General features: G+C 52.5%; 2 protein-coding genes and 1 long non-coding RNA gene across 4 annotated transcripts; 2 read left to right on the forward strand and 1 right to left on the reverse strand.

Annotated features, from left to right (window-relative positions):
- Positions 1-2,206: 2,206 nt before the first annotated feature.
- On the reverse strand, positions 2,207-7,597 carry LOC310748165. Its single transcript, XR_014541147.1, has 2 exons — positions 7,531-7,597; positions 2,207-3,188 (listed from the first exon to the last, which is right to left on the reverse strand). It is a non-coding gene; the product is annotated as an uncharacterized lncRNA (long non-coding RNA).
- On the forward strand, positions 3,163-7,572 carry LOC310748007 (uncharacterized protein). Of its 2 annotated transcripts, XM_083583514.1 has the most exons (7): positions 3,163-3,347; positions 3,448-3,515; positions 3,772-3,988; positions 4,122-4,189; positions 6,117-6,261; positions 6,842-6,986; positions 7,529-7,572. In XM_083583514.1, the coding sequence occupies exons 1-7, from the start codon at positions 3,164-3,166 to the stop codon at positions 7,536-7,538; spliced, it is 837 nt and encodes a 278-aa protein (XP_083439640.1). In that variant the 5' UTR covers position 3,163; the 3' UTR covers positions 7,539-7,572. The 2 variants fall into 2 exon arrangements, with proteins under 2 accessions (XP_083439640.1, XP_083439641.1); XM_083583515.1 differs by lacking the exons at positions 6,117-6,261; positions 6,842-6,986; positions 7,529-7,572 and adding an exon at positions 4,306-4,599.
- Positions 7,598-14,787: 7,190 nt separating the features above from the next.
- On the forward strand, positions 14,788-17,030 carry LOC310748126 (uncharacterized protein). Its single transcript, XM_083583720.1, has 5 exons — positions 14,788-14,948; positions 15,038-15,344; positions 15,449-15,525; positions 16,056-16,112; positions 16,842-17,030. Exons 2-4 carry the CDS (start codon positions 15,080-15,082, stop codon positions 16,101-16,103), a joined length of 390 nt encoding a protein of 129 aa, XP_083439846.1. The 5' UTR covers positions 14,788-14,948; positions 15,038-15,079; the 3' UTR covers positions 16,104-16,112; positions 16,842-17,030.
- Positions 17,031-17,271: the final 241 nt, after the last annotated feature.

The raw sequence follows: 17,271 nt of genomic DNA on the forward strand, positions 1-17,271 counted from the left end.
CTCTCTGTGCCAACTCTAGGATGCATGGAATCAGACTGTGGGCCTTGGGTTCCTCATCCCAGCTGTCAACTGCCTGGCCATGGTTCTCCAAAGGGTAGCAGGTAGCAGTTGCTCACAGCCTGGCCTAGATATACCAAGGATTGAGCCATAGCTCAGCACACATGGAAGGCCACAGGGTCAGTCCTCAGCATCTCCAGGTGAGGCTTGGGAAACTCTGAACTGAACCCCTGGTGAGCTGCTGCCAGCCAGGCCAGAGGAAGACAGTCTGGAGCTCCCGGGACCCGGGATCTGGCTCCTGAGGCAACTGTCTATGCAGCCCAGTGGGTGAGGTCTTCTGCCAGGCAAAGGGCCAGGCGCTTTCCTGCATATTCACCTCTGGCAACTGAACACTCCGTGGCCGAGCTTCAATCTGTCTCTCTGTGCTCCTGTGTTGGGTTAGCACAGCGGGAGTGCAAGTGCTTCTTGCATCCTTAGAATCAAAGAATTGTGGAGTTGGAAAGGACCTTGAGGATCATCTAGTCCAACCCCTGCAATGCAGGAAGATGCAGCTGTGCCAGACGGGGATCGAACCTGCAAGCTGGGCCGTCTCATCCCCACACCTGAAGCCAAGCAGGGAGTTGAATCAAGGCCCTTCTGGGTGCCCGGAAGATGCTCTGCCACTGAGCCACAGCCCCTCCCAAACAGAAACACAGGAAGGGGATTTATATCCTAGATTGCGCCATCTACCTCAAAGTAGAAGACAGCCTCCAGATTAGGAGACCACCCTTTTCCCCCAGATGTTGCCCAATTGATTTTTTTGTTTCCTATATATTATATATATTATATTGTATTGTATTACACATTGAATTCCCTAAAACGATGCTCATCTTAAGTCTGCATTATACCTCCTGCAGTCCTGCATCAATTTTGAGCTTTTCCATCATGCCCCCTTTCCCTCCCCACTGCATCCCACCCTGTTACTGTCCTTCTCCAGGTTACTCAGAGTAATATTCCTGGGTATTTCCAATTCTTATTCACCACGTTGTGACATTGTAGGTGGTGCTGATAAAGATATCCCCGAATGGCAGCTTTCTTTCTTTCCCAGAAATGGACCAGGGCTCCTGCCCACCCATTCCTGCATCCACACAGCTGCAAGACGTCCAGGAATCAGCATCCCAGAAGGTGCCCGCTTCTTCTTGCACTGCTTCCCAATCAGCATCCCTCTCTTTACACACGAGGTGTCGGCTGCAGCAGGCAAGGGCGGCCCTTCCCTGGGCACACAGCAGCAAGCCATCTTAGCTGCATTGACGGGGGGGGGGGAGAGACTCTTTTCCCGACCAGAAGGGGAAAAGCAGGGGGAAAGTTGGGCAATAATAATAATAATAATAATAATAATAATAATAATAATAATAATAATTTTTTAAGGTGCTGGATTGGAGTTGCGGAGAATTCTGGCTGAAGAAAAGCACTTCTGCTCCCTGCAATCATCCTGTTAGAAGAAGCACTTCAGCTTCCTGTTCCTGGTTCCTAGAAATGGGCATGAGGAAGCTGCAGGTTCCTCATCCCTGGTCTAAAAAGCAGGTGTCTCCCCCCCCCCCCATGATCCTGGGAACTGTAGTTTGTTGGGGGCTCTGGGAACAGCTCCCATTAGCAGAGATCCATAGAGTCCTAGGAACTCAGTCATGAGGAGGAACCAGGAAGGTCGGAGGAGCTCAGATGCCCCGTTCTTGAGTTGGGGAGGGACCCCTTGTGTTCAAAATAGAAAACCATTGGGTGTTGAGTGTCCCAGGATTGTGCCTTGCCTTCAAGGGGGACGCCTGGGAGGTGGGGTTTGGTTCTGCTCAAGCTCTAACAGAAGACCATATATTGGAGGACAGGAAGGGATTCCCCTCAGATCAGATTGGCTCAGGCATATCTGAGAAGAGCCAGCAAATGTAGCAACAGCTAGACTGGGAGCAGCTGGCAGGACCACAGAACACCGGTCCTAAAGGATCTACGGTGGCTCCCAGTACGTTTGCTAGAACAATTCAAAGTGTGGATTCTGTATACCTGAAGAAGGGTTGCCAGCTGCTCCTTAAAAAACAGAATTTTAAAATCCCATCCTTGACAGAAACTTAAAAGGATAGGGATCAGGCTGCAAAACCTTGTTTTGAGCGTGTCCAGCCATGAAGCTAGCTGCCTTCCCTCACTTTTCCCCACTTAAGAAAGAATCAGGCATGAACATGGGAACTTTAAAAATAAGCTTTATTTACTTTATAAATCATGCACCAGTTCACATCAATAGTGGCATTAAAAACTGTGCAGGCAAAATAGTGTTATACATTTGCCGGAGACCCCCCCCCAAACCCCAGAAATATACAAAATGTAGATTTTTTATTAATTGGGATATCAATGAAAGTACAGGCTGCACAACTATGCCAGACAAGGAATTCCTGGGCTGACTTTTGCAAACTTGGCTGGCCCGTCTAGCAAAGGGCAAATCTGTTAACACACCTGCGCTTGCTGGGCACACGACCCAAGGGGAAGTGGGGATGAGCCCCAAAGGTGTGGTGGGTACACAGTCTATCATTTCAAGGGAAAGGTCTCTAGCAGGCTTTAGCTTACACGGGGCAGAAACGTAGTGAGATTTATTTTGCATTATTTCTCTGCACCATCACTGCGTGTGACCCTTTAAAAAGAGGTTCCTTAAACTCTTTAATTTGAGGCAAGGAGGCAACAGCGAAAGGCTGAGGATCCAGGGTGGTCCCCTGAGTCCTGCTGAAAGACAGAAACCAGGATCTGTCAGTTTAGACCTCTGGGTTCCCTGGCATTTCCCATATGTATCCTCTGTGACAACACTGGGCCTCCACTACCACGGGCTATTCCTGGTCTCAGTTCACATGTGACGCTACAGTTCCCAGATAGACGCAGAGTACAACTGCGAGCATTAAAACCTCAGGAGCCACCAGCAATTTCATGTTCTGCGAGTTTGCCCAGCAGCATGGTGTGGCGATGCAATAATTGGGGAATCTGCAGACAGTGAGAGCCCATTCACATGAGAGCCCATACTGTATCCTGCTTCCTCCACAGGGCCAGGCCTCCAGGGATGAGGCTCCAGATCCGGCACCCGGGATGAAGAACCGAACAACATCCCGGCGGTTCCCAGCTGACGTCCCTCGCACCTCTTCCCCACTGCCCCTTCTCCATGTGGGCATGGCTCCTTCCCGGCCCTGTTTGGCGCAGAAGCAGCAGCCAAGGTTTCCACCCATCAAAAACACTTATTCCGGAGCCGGGGGAGAATTTGGCTGCTGCTTCTGTGCCACGCCGGTCGGGACGGAGCCCAGACACCCGAACGGAGGAGTTCAGGGTGGGGCAGCTGATAAGATTAGGTAGAAGGAAATGCCCCTTCCCAGGTCCCCCTCCTGCCCCATACTGGGGTTAGCGTGGCTGGGAGCCAGGCGCTTGCTGATGTCTCAGTTTTCTTTGCAGGGAGGGAGCCTTTCCCCAACATATACTTTGTTCTGGTCAAATCCCTGGAGAGATGTGACGACCCTCAGGTACTGGGGCAGAGGGAACAAAGGGGTCCTTCCATAGTTTTTGGCCCATCAGAGGCCCATTCTCATATGATGTCCTGCTTCCTCCACAGGGCCACACCCCCAGGGATGAGGCTCCAGCGCCTGCTCTTGGGACGAAGAATGAGAGACCATCATGGCGGTCCTTGTGGAACTTCTTTTGGGGGGTCATCAAAAAGGGGCAGTAGTTTTTCATCCGCCCAAGCCCCTTCTCATCAGATGCTTCCTGCTTCCTCCACAGGACCACGCCTCCAGGGATGAGGCTCCAGCGCCTGCTCCCGGGACGAAGAACAACAGACCATCGTGGTGGTTCCCGGCCCCTGATCCTCGCCTGCCTCACCCTCCATCCGTTCCCCATGCGGGCATGGCTCCTCCTCCAAGCAATCAGAATAACAGAGTTTGTTTCTTCCTCAGGCGAGAGGCCCGCCAAAACGAGGGGGGAAAGGCTCCCACTTCAGGTAAGTGGAAATGCCAACTGAGTGCCCCATATTTTAGGAATGCTTCCTTCCTGTGTCCCCCCTCCCTCATGCGTCAGACTGGTGCTATCATCTAGGATCCAGTCGCTTGCTGATTCCTCTGTTTTCTCTGCAGGGTGGGAGCCTTTCCCCAACGTTTACTTCGTACTGGCGAAATCCCTGGAGGGACGTGGCGAACATCATGTACTGGGACAGAAGGAAGGGGTCTTTGTGGAACTTCTTTTGGGGGGGGTCATCAAAAATGGGGCAGTAGTATTTCATCTGCCCCAGCCCCTTCTCATCAGATGCTTCCTCCACAGGACCACGCCTCCAGGGATGAGGCTCTAGCGCCTGCTCCCAGGACGAAGAACAACAGTGGTTCCCGGCCCCTGATCCTCGCCTGCCTCACCCTCCGTCCGTTCTCCGTGCGGGCATGGCTCCTTCCCGGCCCTACTTGGTGCAGAAGTAGCAGCCAAGGTTTCCACCCATCAAGAACACCTCAAGAGTTATTCCAGAGCCGGGGGAGACTTTCGCTGCTGCCTCTGTGCCAGGCCGGAAGGGACGGAGCCCAGACGCCCGAACGGAGGAGGACAGGTTGGGGCAGCTGATAAGATCAGGGGGCCCTATGTCTACACCGCAAGAGGGTCCTGCTCTGTGCCTAACAGGAGAAGGAGAGATGTGGAAGAGTGAGCAAGGGAGGGAGCTGGGAAGGCAGACGGGGGGGGGGATATTAAGGGTGATGTGCCCCTGAAGGAAATCATTGAGGACGGCCCACGGAACCCTGTCCCCTAGACAGTACCATGTCCTTGTTCCTTCGCAGGGCTGTGGTTTGGGCAAACCGCAACCAGCCCAACAGCAGCCCAGAGGTGCAGGGAAACCCACCAAAATCCGGAGGTATGTTGTGACCTTCTGTGGCAGGGGAAGTGATTCCCAGTGATCTTGCCAGCTGGAGGAGGAAGGCCTGATTTAGAGATCCCTATAGTTTTATGGAGAGGGTTTCTGTGTGGTCCACCTGGCCAGGACAAGGAGTGGGATCCTCTGCCAAGGCTGCGCTGGGGCAGTTTTAGGCTGGCACGACTGGGGCGCTCACGCTGGGCACCACACTGCAGAGGGGGCTAAAACAATGCAGAACAAGAGGGAGGGGTGCCAAATTGTAGGGTGGTACAGGCAAAGCCATAGCTAGGGGGTGGTGAGGTGGGCCTCCAACAGGGGCGCAGGTGAGGGGTGGGGCACAAAATCAGCTCAAAAATATATCCATAAATATGTCTAAATATATAGATGATAATAATAAATATTATCATCTATATATTTATCTGGAACTCCTCCAAGCAATCAGAATAACAGAGCTTGTATCTTCCTTAGGCAAGAGGCCCGCCAGAATGAGGGGGGAAAGGCTCCCACTTCAGGTAAGTGGAAATGCCAACTGAGTGCCCCATATTTTAGGAATGCTTCCTTCCTGTGTCCCCCCTCCCTCATGCGTCAGACTGGTGCTATCATCTGGGATCCAGGCGCTTGCTGATTCCTCTGTTTTCTCTGCAGGGAGGGAGCCTTTCCCTAACATTTACATCGTACTGGCGAAATCCCTGGAGGGACGTGGCGAACATCATGTACTGGGACAGAAGGAAGGGGTCTTTGTGGAACTTCTTTTGGGGGGGTCATCAAAAATGGGGCAGTAGTATTTCATCTGCCCCAGCCCCTTCTCATCAGATGCTTCCTCCACAGGACCACGCCTCCAGGGATGAGGCTCCAGCGCCTGCTCCCGGGACGAAGAACAACAGACCATCACGGCGGTTCCCGGCCCCTGATCCTCGCCTGCCTCACCCTCCATCCGTTCCCCGTGCAGGCATGGCTCCTTCCCGGCCCTACTTGGTGCAGAAGTAGCAGCCAAGGTTTCGCCCCATCAAGAACACCTCAAGAGTTATTCCAGAGCCGGGGGAGACTTTCGCTGCTGCCTCTGTGCCAGGCCGGCCGGGATGGATCCCAGATGCCCATACGGAGGAGTTCAGGGTGGGGCAGCTGATAAGATGAGGTAGGAGGAAATGCCCCTTCCCAGGTCCCCCCCCCCCCGCCCCAGACTGGGCTATTGTGCCTGGGAGCCAGGCGCCTGCTGATGTCTCCGTTTGTTTTGCAGCGAGGAGAAGGTTCAGCCTGGGAGCTGCTGCATCACGGGAGGGACTGGAGCCCAGACAAAGGCCTCTCACCCCAGAGGTACTGGGACAGGGGGCAGTACAAAGTTCCCCGTAGGGAGGCAAAGTGTGGAAAGGCTCAGAGTTCAGGTAGGGGGAAATGCCAATTGAGTGCTGGAGTGGGTGGGGGGAGCAGGCCTGCCTCGCCCCAGCCCCTCACCCCCTCCTTCCAAGCCAGGGGTCAGGCCATTATGTGCCCAGGCAGGAGTAGCGATCGTTGGCAGCCAATGGGGACGTGGGCATGGGCACAGAGCCAGGCCTCCACAGGGCCAGGCCTCCAGGGATGAGGCTCCAGCTCCCGGGATGAAGGGCGAGAGAACATCCTGGCGGTTCCCGGCTGGCAACCCTCGCATCTCTTTCCCACTGCCCCTTCTCCATGCGGGCATGGCTTCTTCCCGGCCCTACTTGGCGCAGAAAGAGGAGCCAAGGTTTCCCCCCATCAAGAACACCTCAAGAGTTATTCTGGAGCCGGGGGAGACTTGGGCTGCTGCCTCTGTGCCAGGCCGGTCGGGACGGAGCCCAGATGCCCGTACGGAGGAGGTCAGGTTGGGGCAGCTGATAAGATCAGGTAGGAGGAAATGCCCCTTCCCAAGTCCCCCCCCCCCCGCCCCAGACTGGGCTAGTGTGGCTGGGAGCCAGGCACCTGCTGATGACTCTGTTTGTTTTGCAGCGAGGGAGAAGTTCAGCCGGGGAGCTGCTGCATCCTGGGAGGGACTGGAGCCCAGACAAAGGCCTCTCACCCCAGAGCTAATGGGACAGAGGGAAGGACAAAGACCCCCGTACGAACGCAAAGTCCAGAAGGACTCAGAGTTCAGGTAGGGGGAAATGCCAATTGAGTGCTGGAGTGGGGGGGGGAGCAGGCCTTTCTCTCCCCAGCCCCTCGCCCCCTCCTTCCAAGCCAGGGGTCAGGCCATTATGTGCCCAGGCAGGAGCAGAGATCATTGGCAGCCAGTGGTGACGTGGTCATGGGCAGCCTGGCAGGGGTGCTTGTTCTGTCCCCCTCCTTCCCTGGGTCAGCTGGCCAGACACCCTCGCCAGCACTCAGGTTGTCCCTACAGAAGTTTGGGGGCTGCTCCCCCCGGGGGCCCTATGTCTCCACCGCAGGAAGGCCCTGCCTCCACTGGCTTGCCTGCCCATGGGCTGCTGCTGAGGTGCTCTGTTCTACGCAGGAGAAGGAGGGAGGCAGCAGACTGAGGAAGGGAGGGAGCTGGGAAGGCAGACAGGAGGAGGGAGAGAAAATATTGAGTGGGCTGTGGCCCAGAAGAACATTATTGGGGACGGCCCATGGGACCCCTGCCCTCTAGAGTGGATGCCTATCTTAAAGAATACAATGTCCTTCTTCCTTCCCACATCTCAGACATCTTTGACGCAGAAGCACCAGCCAAAGTTTCCTCCCATTAAAACAGCATCTCAACTGATTTCAGAGAGCGAGGAGACTTTGGCTGCTGCGTCTGAGCTAGGCTTGCTGGGATGGAACTGAGACGCCCATACGGAGGCCAAGTGGGGAGAGCTTATAAGATCAGGTAGGAGGAAATGCCCCTTCCCAAGTCCCCCCCCCTCCTGCCCCAGACTGGTGCTAGTGTGACTGGGAGCTAGGCACCTGCTGGTGTCTCAGTTTTCTTTGCAGGGAGGGAGCCTTTTCCCAACATTGACCTTGTCCTGGCCAAATCCCTGAAGAGAAGTGACGACCCTCAGGTACTGGGAGGGAGGGAAGGAAGGAAGGGGTCCTTCTGAAACAGGTTTGGGGAGTTGTAGGAACACTGTCCCCTGCGGCTGTTGCCAAAGCCACCCTTATAAAAAGAACTGGTAAGAGGAAGGAAAGATTTACATGGGGCTGGGAGAACACCCTACAAGTTGAACGTGCGTGTTCATGCTGTGGCTGCGTTTCTGAAAAAGGCTTATGCTAATAAGACGGGTTTGGGAACTGGAGGCCCTCTTACAGGTATTTCTTGACTACCGCTCCCTTTGTCCTTAACCGCTGTCCTTTTTCTCCTGCTTTTCAGACAAACACCCAGGTGGCCACGCTGCAAGTTCTGCACCTTCCAAACCAAGGCTTAGTCCCAGAACCATTTTCATTTGTTGCTTTGAAATATTTTTCATTAAAGATTTTCTTGGTTTACGAAAGTACGTGAATTATCTCTTTTTTCAAGTTGAGTTTGCTCTGTGATAGCCCATTCACAAGTTCAGGGATTCTTCCCTCGAAGCAGCCCTTAGCCTAGAGTTCTGCCATGCTTCAAGGATACCTCCTTTCTTCCAGGATCTCCTTTCTCCACCGCTGTGGCTCCTGCAGAAGCACTCTGTGTAAAAAGAACAGATAACAGGAAGGAAAAAATTGCATGGAGCTGGGAGAACACCCTACAAGTTGAGTGTCAACAGAGAATGGGAGAAGAACCTTCTTGCATGAGAGCAGAAAGGAGATGCTCTCGTCCGGAAGTAGGTGGGCCAAGTTTTCTTGGGGAGCAATGTCAGGGCAGGGGCATTGGGCATCCATTCCCCACGTCTGCCAGGAGGATACCAAGTCCTTCTTCCTCCACAGGGCCACGCTTCCAGAGAATGGTCTCCGTTGCCAGCACCCAAGCTGATGGACACAGAGCAAAACTCCATCTTCCGTGGCATTCCAGTTTTGACTTTCTGGATTGTATTGTCCTTCCAAGTTGCTGGAGGAATCCATGCTTCTCAGTGCCTTGCATGTCTTCTGGGATGCCACGCATGCTGTCTGAATGTGCCAGTCCCTGACAAGAGGAGAAGGGCATCACTGGCTTAGGTTAAAGCTCAATGAAGAAATTGTAGGAACTGGTTGCCTGTGATATGCCAATGATTAAATAATATAATGTGATAAAGATTGTTAAAGAGTAAAACTAACAAGCAGTTTTCTTTCCTTCTCTGACTGCAACTGGGAGCTCTGCTTAAGAAGGGTGAAGCCAGCTGGTTCTCATCAGCGCTTTCTCCTTGGAGTCTTTGAAGCTGCAGGTGAAGTCACTCCCCCTTCTCCCCCTTCAGGCTGCTGTTCAGCAGGTGAAGCTGATTTCTGCCCCATGACACTATCCCCCTCCCAAGGTGCGCCTCCACCTGCCAGATGGGTGCAGCCTTTTGGGGAGCACAATTGTGGAAGTGTTGGATCAACCGGACGTTGGGGGAGCATGGACATGCAAGGCATCTTCCCCTGAGGATTTTCTATGAAGTCCATGTCAATGAAAATGACCATAGTCCTCCAATTTCTCTCATCTTCTTTGGCGATCACACGTAGCCGAGTAAGATTGTCTTCCATGAACACAGTCTTAAGAGTGAGTCCATAAGTGACTGTGGAGGCCAATTCTGGATCCACACATCCTTCCACAGTGGGGACATAGGTTTCTGGGTGGGAGTTGATCACGGTGAGGGTTTCCCAAGCTCTTAGCTCGTTTCTCCCTTTCGTCCTGAGTTCGAGTGTCTTCAGAGTCCATGACACTGTTGCTAAAGGCTGTTCTCCAATTGGAGCGTTCGCAGGCCAGCATTTCCCGATTGCTTACACAAGATTTCTTTTAGATTTGCCTTGAGAGAGTCTTTAAACTTCTTTCGTTGACCACCAGCATTACATTTCTAACTTGCTTGGGAAGGTGATAATCAGGCATAGCCCAGGTCTGTTAAGCTGCTTTCCAGGTTCTTGGAGAGGGTGGTGTGAGGCATCTGGGCATTAGGAAAACAAGCCTGGCTCTGTGGCCCTCCTAAATAGGGAAATTCTGTTTCTGGGCAGCTGGCAGAGCCCCTCTTTGCTGGGCATGGGACTGCCACATCCCATGGCCTCCACAGGAGACTCACAGTCCCTCTCTCTGCGTCTCTGTGCCTTTTTGGCCATTGTCAAATGAGGGCGATGGCGACTCTCATACTGATCCTAAGCTGAAGAGCTGCCCAGCCAGCTGACCTCCTCCCTCCAGAACCCACCGCTCTCAACTGACTCTCAACTGCCTCCCCACCAACATTCAAACTCCCTTTCGAAGCCTCCTCCAATCGTCACTCTCCCCCAGAATTCCACTCTCTCTCTTCCACCCTCCCTCCCTGCTTGACATTCCCTTGGGAATCCGAATAGAATTACCTTTGTTACAATATTGCACACAATATTGTTATAGATTGAGGGGGGACATCCCAAACCCTAGAAATTAATAAATGGTAGGATTTGGGATTATTTGGGATGTGAAGCAAGAAATGCAAGCTGCAGAGGAATTCATGGGCTAGCCTGTGCAAAAGGACCTGACCAAACTAGGACCATTAAGGATCAGTTGCCCAGAGGTGTGGACAAAGACAGTGGATTTGGAAGGGGGCCAGTATACAGTGGTACCTCAGGTTAAGAACTTAATTCATTCTGGAGTTCCGTTCTTAACCTAAAACTGTTCTTAACCTGAGGTACCACTTTAGCTAATGGGGCCTCCCGCTGCTGCTGTGCCACTGCCACACGATTTCTGTTTTCATCCGGAAGCAAAGTTCTTAACCCAAGATACTATTTCTGGGTTAGCGGAGTCTGTAACCTGAAGCGTCTGCAACCTGAAGTACCACTGTACCTGTGTGTGAGGTGACAGGAAAACTGAGGCTTGTCTGGAATCCAACTTGGGAAGGCTGGTTGCCCTGTTGTGGGGGACAAGTCCCTCTTGAAAGGACTTTGCTGTAAGATCTGGACTCCCTCCATGCAAACTGAAGGTGTAAACAGGTGAATAAACTGTATTTCTTAAAGGTAAGACAGTCTCCGCCATGTCTCAGTTCTCCAAAGGTGAGAGCCTGGAACCCCATGGACTCTTGCCAGTAGAGAGAGGGGAGGCACCTTTTGGAACAAAATTTTATAAGCCTGCTCTGACAAGTCATCCTGTTAGAAGCACTTGAGCTTCCCATTCCTGGTTCCTAGGAAATTGGGGAAAGTGTGCAGCAGGTACTCCCAGTTCTAAAAAGCAGGTGTCTTCCCCCAAACGATTCTGGGAATAGTAGTTTGTCAGGGGTTCTGGGAATTGTAGTTCTGCGAGAGGAAAGCCGCAATGCCCAGGATCATTTGGGGGACGTTGTGTGCTTTAAATTCTCATTGGATGCACTTTTAATCATAGGATCATAGAACTGTAGAGTTGGGAGGGAACCTGAGGGTCATCTAGACCAACCCGCCTCCCAAGGGATTTCTTCCCACTGTCAAGCAGCTCTTGCTGTCAGAAAGTTCTTCCTGAGGTTGAGTCAGAATCTCCTTTCTTGTAACTTGAATCCATGGCTTCAGGTCCTGAGGGCCTCTGGAGCAGAAGAAAACAAGCTTTCTCCTTCCTCCCTGTGACGGCCCCTGAGATATTGAGAGGGCTGCATGGCGTGGCTCTCATTTCCATGTCCTGAGGGACAGAGAGCAAAACATTTATCTCTCCCCTTTCTCCACCCCATGGAGAATTGCAAGGGGTCAGTGCATCTGGTTGGTAAGGAGAGGGTCAGAGTTTGGAGCCCAGCCAGGGCTGGCTATGGGCAGGATCCTGGCATTGTTAGGGGTTGGACTAGATGACCCTTGGGGTCCCTCCCAAATCTACCATACTATGATTCCACCAAGCAGCTAAAGGAACGGGGAGGGGAGCAAGATGCAGAACCAGGACAGGCACAACCACACACCCCAAGAGCACCCTCTGGCCTGACCCACGGGGGCCTCATCCCAGCACACTTTGACCTCCCTGATTTTATTTGTATTAATTCAGCTGCCTGGCAACCCAGCAGCCTGGCCCCTCTTTGCCAGCTGATGTCACAAAGTGCTGCTTTGCATGCAAGCCTTACAGTGACCTGCAAGAGGGATGCCTGTCAGATGATGGTGAGAGACTTGCTGAGACAAGTGATAATGAGAAGGAACTCTGAAGGTAGGAGGTGCTCCGAGGCCCAGAGGAGATGAGTGGCGTATAAATATTATTATTGTTGTTGCTGTTATTGTTATTAGTGTCACCTGTCACTGTGCACGGTGACTTGGCTCCCTGGCTTGACTTGTCCACAGCTGTTGAAAGCTTCGCAGGTCTTCTTCAGCTGTGGTCCATTCTCCAAAGGAACACGGACTCTGGGTGAGTGCCTGACCCCACCCCACCCCCGGCATCTTGCAGAGTGTGGGGATGACACCCAACCTTTGTAACAGTTCTGATATTTACTTGATAACCAACGCCAGGCACATGAGGAAGAGGCATGTCCAACACAGGTCAAAGGAAGAGAGAGGGGAACAATTTGCTCTTTTTTCTCCAGGAGAGCAGGGAAAGGGACCTCACACAGAGCCCTCTCTGCCAGGTGTATTTCTAAGGTCTGAGTCCCTGTCTCTCAGCAATGCAGCTCTGCAGACTTAGCTCCTTTTCATGCTGCTGGAGCCCCAAATGGATGGTTTGTGCACAGCCTTTGGTTTTAAGGGAAAGGCTTCTAGCAGGCTTTAGCTCAGGGCAGGAGCGTAGTGAGATTTATTTTATATTATATCTTCACTGCATGTGACCCTTGAGAAAGAGGTTCCTGCCCCAAGGGGCTTACAATTTTTAATTTGACATAGGGAGGGAACAGGGAAGGGTTGAGGTCCAGGGTGGATCCTGAGTCCTCCTGCGAGACATAAGCCAGGGTCTGTAACCTCTGGATTCCACCTGAGAGAGGGGGGAAGAGAGAGGGGGGAATTCTGGTAGAGACGGAAGGTTGGAGGAGGATTTGAAAGGGAGTTTGAATGTTGGAGGGAGGCAGTTGAGAGTCGGTTGAGAGCAGTGGGTTCTAGAAGGGGGGTTCTTGGTGGGGGACGTGAAGCTGGGCTGGGCTTAGGGCCAGTAGGACAGTCGATATCCCCAGGGGCATGTGGCAAAGAGGGGTTCTGCCAGCTTCCCGGGAACAGAGTTCCCTTAATTCAGGTGAGCCACAGAGCCAGGGCTTGGCTTGTACTGCGAATGGCCAGATTCCTCACACCACCCCCTCCAAACACCTGGAAAACAGCTTGACAGACCCAGGCTATGCCTGATTATCGTCTTCCAAAGCAACTACTCTGTTCCGAACTTATATACTTTATCAAGCATTGGCAAATACTGTTATGGATTTTTAGGGGACACCTCTAAACCCTAGAAATAAATAAATGGTGGGACTGTGATGATTTGGAAATTTAAGGAAAAGGCGTCTAGTGGACTTCAACTTGGATGGGGCAGGGGCCTAGAGAGATTAATTATGTATTCTTTCTTTGCACCATTGTTGCGTGTGACTCTTGAAAAAGAGGTTCCTGCCCCGAGGGGCTTACAATCTTTAATTTGACACAGGGAGGGAACAGTTTAAGTTTGAGGTCCTGGGTGGAGCCTAAGTCCTGCTGCGAAACATAAGCCAGGGTCTCTGAGTTTATGTCCCCGACATTTCCCATCTGTAACCTCCTCCTCTGTTTTTATTTTCCTTTCTGTCTCCTAGGTCCTAAGAGGCTTCTGTGGCGCCGGGAACAGATGGAGGAAGGGGAGGCGGTCACACTTAAAAATGGCATTTTGGAAGTCGTGGTATGTTTATTCCATGGGGAATCCATTCTCCACATGTTCCAGGAGGTTGTGGTGTCAACCTGAGCAAACATTCTGGTGAAATCCCTGGACAGGCGTGACGACGTTCAGGTACTGGGGCAGAGGGAAGGAAGCGGTCCTTCTGAAACATGTTGGGGGAGTTGTGGGAACACTCTCCCCATCTGTGGCTTCCAGCAAGTGCTTTTCAGCAGCATTGCTGCCTCCAACCGGGTTGCCTTGCACAACCCTCTGACCATGTAATTGTCTCACCCTCTTTGAAAGCCACCTCATCCAAGATGCTCTTGTGGGGCATCTGATTCTCCTGGGCTTCCTTGTTCCTGCAAGATCGGCCGTGTGATCTTGCTCACTCATCTAAAGAATGGAAAAGGGAGCAGAAAGCAGGCAGGTATCCTGGAAAAGAGACTTTGGCATTGCCACCCAGCCCTGAACCCCATGTGTTTTGACCCTGTGAGATTCTGGTTTGAGGTGTGAGCCCCAGAACATAACCCCCATGTCAGTGGCAGGCTTCCTGTTGAGAGCATCCACCACACCGGACATTCAAAGGCCTCTTCTACCACTTTCATGGACTTGGCTTCCACCAAGGAATCCTGGGAACTGTCCTTTGTCAAGGACCTACCATTCCCGACAGCTCCCATTCCCAGCACCCGGAACACACTACAGGATTTCCAGGATTCTCCATGATGGTGAAAGTGGAGAGAGAAGCCTTTGAATATTTGGTGTTGCTGAGACAGCTGAATGTGCGTCTGAGCTGACGTTCTGTCTGTAGTTTTGGGCCAGTCACAGCCCTTTCCCATACTGTATCCTGCTTACTCCACAGGGGCGAGCCTCCAGGGATGAGGCTCCAGCTCCAGCTCCCAGGATGAAGGACCAGAGGACATCCCTGCGATTCCTGGCTGCCATCCCTCGTGCCTCTGCCCCACTGACCCTTTTCTGTGTGGGCAGGGCTCAGTCTCAGCCATCTTTGACGCCGAAGTAGCAGCCATAGTTTCCTCTAATTAAGACAGCATCTCAAGTTATTTCAGAGAGGGAGGAGACTTTGGCTGCTGCTTCTGAGTGAGGCCGGTCAGGACGGAGCCCAGATGCCTGTACGGAGGACAGGTTGGGGCAGCTGATAAGATCAGGTAGGAGGAAATGCCCCTTCCCAGGTCCCCCACCCTACTGCCCCAGACTGGGGCTAGCGTGGCTGGGAGCTGGGCAGCTGCTGATGTCTCAGTTTTCTTTGCAGGGAGGGAGCCTTTCCCCAACATATACTTTGTTCTGGTCAAATCCCTGGAGAGATGTGACGACCCTCAGGTACTGGGGCAGAGGGAACAAAGGGGTCCTTCCATAGTTTTTGGCCCACCAGAGGCCCATTCTCATATGATGTCCTGCTTCCTCCACAGGGCCACACCTCCAGGGATGAGGCTCCAGCGCCTGCTCCTGGGATGAAGAATGAGAGACCATCGTGGCGGTTCCCGGCCCCTGACCCTCGCCTGCCTCCCCCTCTGTCCATTCTCTGTGTGGGCATGGCTCCTTCCTGGCCCTACTTGACGCAGAAGGACGAGCCAAGGTTTCCACCCATCAAGAACACCTCAAGAGTTATTCCGGAGCCGGGGGAGATTTTGGCTGCTGCTTCTGTGCCAGGCCGGCCGGGACGGATCCCAGACGCCCGTACGGAGGAGTTCAGGGTGGGGCAGCTTAGAAGATCAGGTAGGAGGAAATGCCCCTTCCCAGGTCTCCCCCCCTCCTGCCCCAGACTGGGCCTAGCGTAGCTGGGAGCCAGGCGCCTGCTGATATCTCTGTTTGCTTTGCAGTGAGGGAAAGACTCAGCTTGGGAGCCTTCCAATTCCAGGAGGGACTGGAGCCCAGACGAAGTCTTCTTGTCTCAGAGGTAATGGGACAGGGGGAAGGAGGGGGGGCTTAGGAAACACACAAGAAGGGCCAGCAGGATCAGGCCAAGGGCCCCTCTGGTCCAGCCTCCTCTTCTCCAAGGGGCCACCCAGATGTGTGTGGGAAAGCCGCAAGCAGGATTCGAGCGCAAGAGCCCTCTGCCCACCTCGGACTTCCTGCAACGGCTTTTCTGAAGCATTGTTGTCTCCATTAAGACTAGCAGCCTTTGACTGCCCTCTCCTCCGTTAAGTCGTCTAACCCTCATTTAAAGCCCTGCAGCCAGAGATGCTCTTCTGCTGCATCTCCTGGTCACCTGACTGTTTCTGCAAAAAGGCTGCTCTTGTGAGCTCTGCAGTGGGATCTGCTTTAAGTCCCTGGGGAGGGTGTGACAGCTGAATGGGCGTCTGAGGGGATGTTCTGTCCCTGGTGTTCGGCCTGTGATAGCCCATTCACATCTTTAGGGATTCTTCCCTCAAAGCAGCCCTTAGCATCGAGTTCTCTCCTGCTTCAAAGATTCCTTATTTCTTGCAGGAACTCCGGTCTGCACTGCTGTGGCTGCTGCCCAAGCCTCCCTTTTGAAATCAACAGGTAAGAGGAAAGAAAGATTTGCATGGGGTGGGGAGAACACACTACAAGTTGAGCGTACGTGTTCAAGCTGCAATTAATCCAGAATGCAGCAGCCAGACTGGGGACTGGGAGCGGCCGCCAGGACCACATAACACTGGTCTTGAGAGATCTGCATTGGCTCCCAGTACATTTCCAAGCACAATTCAAAGTGTTGGTGCTGACCTTTAAAGCCCTAAACGGCCTCAGTCCAGTATACCTGAAGGAGCGTCTCCACCCCCATTGTTCAGCCCAGGCACTGAGGTCCAGCGCCAAGGGCCTTCTGGCGGTTCCCTCATTGCAAGAAGTGAGGTTACAGGGAACCAGACAGAGGGCCTTCTCGGTAGTGGCGCCCACCCTGTGGAACACCCTCCCTTCAGATGCGAAGGAAATAAGCAGCTATCCTATCTTTAAAAGACATCTGAAGGCAGCCCTGTTTAGGGAAGTTTTTAATATTTAATGCTGTACTGTTTTTAACACTTGATTGGGAGCCGCCCAGAGTGGCTGGGGAAACTCAGCCAGATGGGCGGGGTATAAATATTAAGTTGTTATTGTTATTATTATTATTATTATTATTATTATTATTAGAGGCATTTCTTTAAAAAAGGCTTACACTAGTAAGATGGGTTTGGGAACTGGGGCCCTTCCTACAGGGGTTGCTTGACTACAACTCCCATTGTCCTTGACCAATGTCCTTTCCCCCCTGCTTTTCAGCCAAACACCCAGGTGGCCACGCTGCAGGTGGAAGTTCTGCGCCTTCTGAGGTCCATCTTTCAGCCTGCAGGGGAGATGTGAAGGGCCTTGCCTGGATGAGGACATGGTGCAGCTCTTTCGTCTCAGAACCTCTTTCGTCAGTTTGTTTGTTTTACCTAATTTTTATTAAAGATATTCTTGATTTCCAAAGTATGTGTATTTCTCTTTTTTCAAGTTGTGTTTTCTACAGTTCAGTTGCATTTGTTGTGAAACATTCGTGTTGTGTATAGTATAAGACTGGGATAGAAAAGTGGGGAGAGAGGAGATGAGGTGGGAAAACATATATTCTTTTACTTAGTGTATGTGTGGGTTTTTGTGTCAGCATCAACTGGGTAGCTTCTCTTTTTATTCGCTTATTATATTTCCTTGGTAGTGGGGGGTTAGGGCATGG

This window comes from Podarcis filfolensis, assembly GCF_964270895.1.
Source record: "Podarcis filfolensis genome assembly, chromosome: 13".
NCBI classification, from domain to species: domain Eukaryota; kingdom Metazoa; phylum Chordata; class Lepidosauria; order Squamata; family Lacertidae; genus Podarcis; species Podarcis filfolensis.

Bases quoted from the DNA above. Each gene is read 5' to 3' on its own strand.
- LOC310748126 (XM_083583720.1), top strand. From the start codon at position 15,080: ATGAAGAATGAGAGACCATCGTGGCGGTTCCCGGCCCCTGACCCTCGC. The intron at 15,345-15,448 runs GTAGGAGGAAAT...TTTGCTTTGCAG, and splicing joins GGGGCAGCTTAGAAGATCAG to TGAGGGAAAGACTCAGCTTG. The intron at 15,526-16,055 runs GTAATGGGACAG...TATTTCTTGCAG, and splicing joins GAAGTCTTCTTGTCTCAGAG to GAACTCCGGTCTGCACTGCT.
- LOC310748007 (XM_083583514.1), top strand. From the start codon at position 3,164: ATGTGGGCATGGCTCCTTCCCGGCCCTGTTTGGCGCAGAAGCAGCAGC. The intron at 3,989-4,121 runs GTAAGTGGAAAT...TTTTCTCTGCAG, and splicing joins GGGAAAGGCTCCCACTTCAG to GGTGGGAGCCTTTCCCCAAC. The intron at 4,190-6,116 runs GTACTGGGACAG...TTTGTTTTGCAG, and splicing joins AGGGACGTGGCGAACATCAT to CGAGGAGAAGGTTCAGCCTG.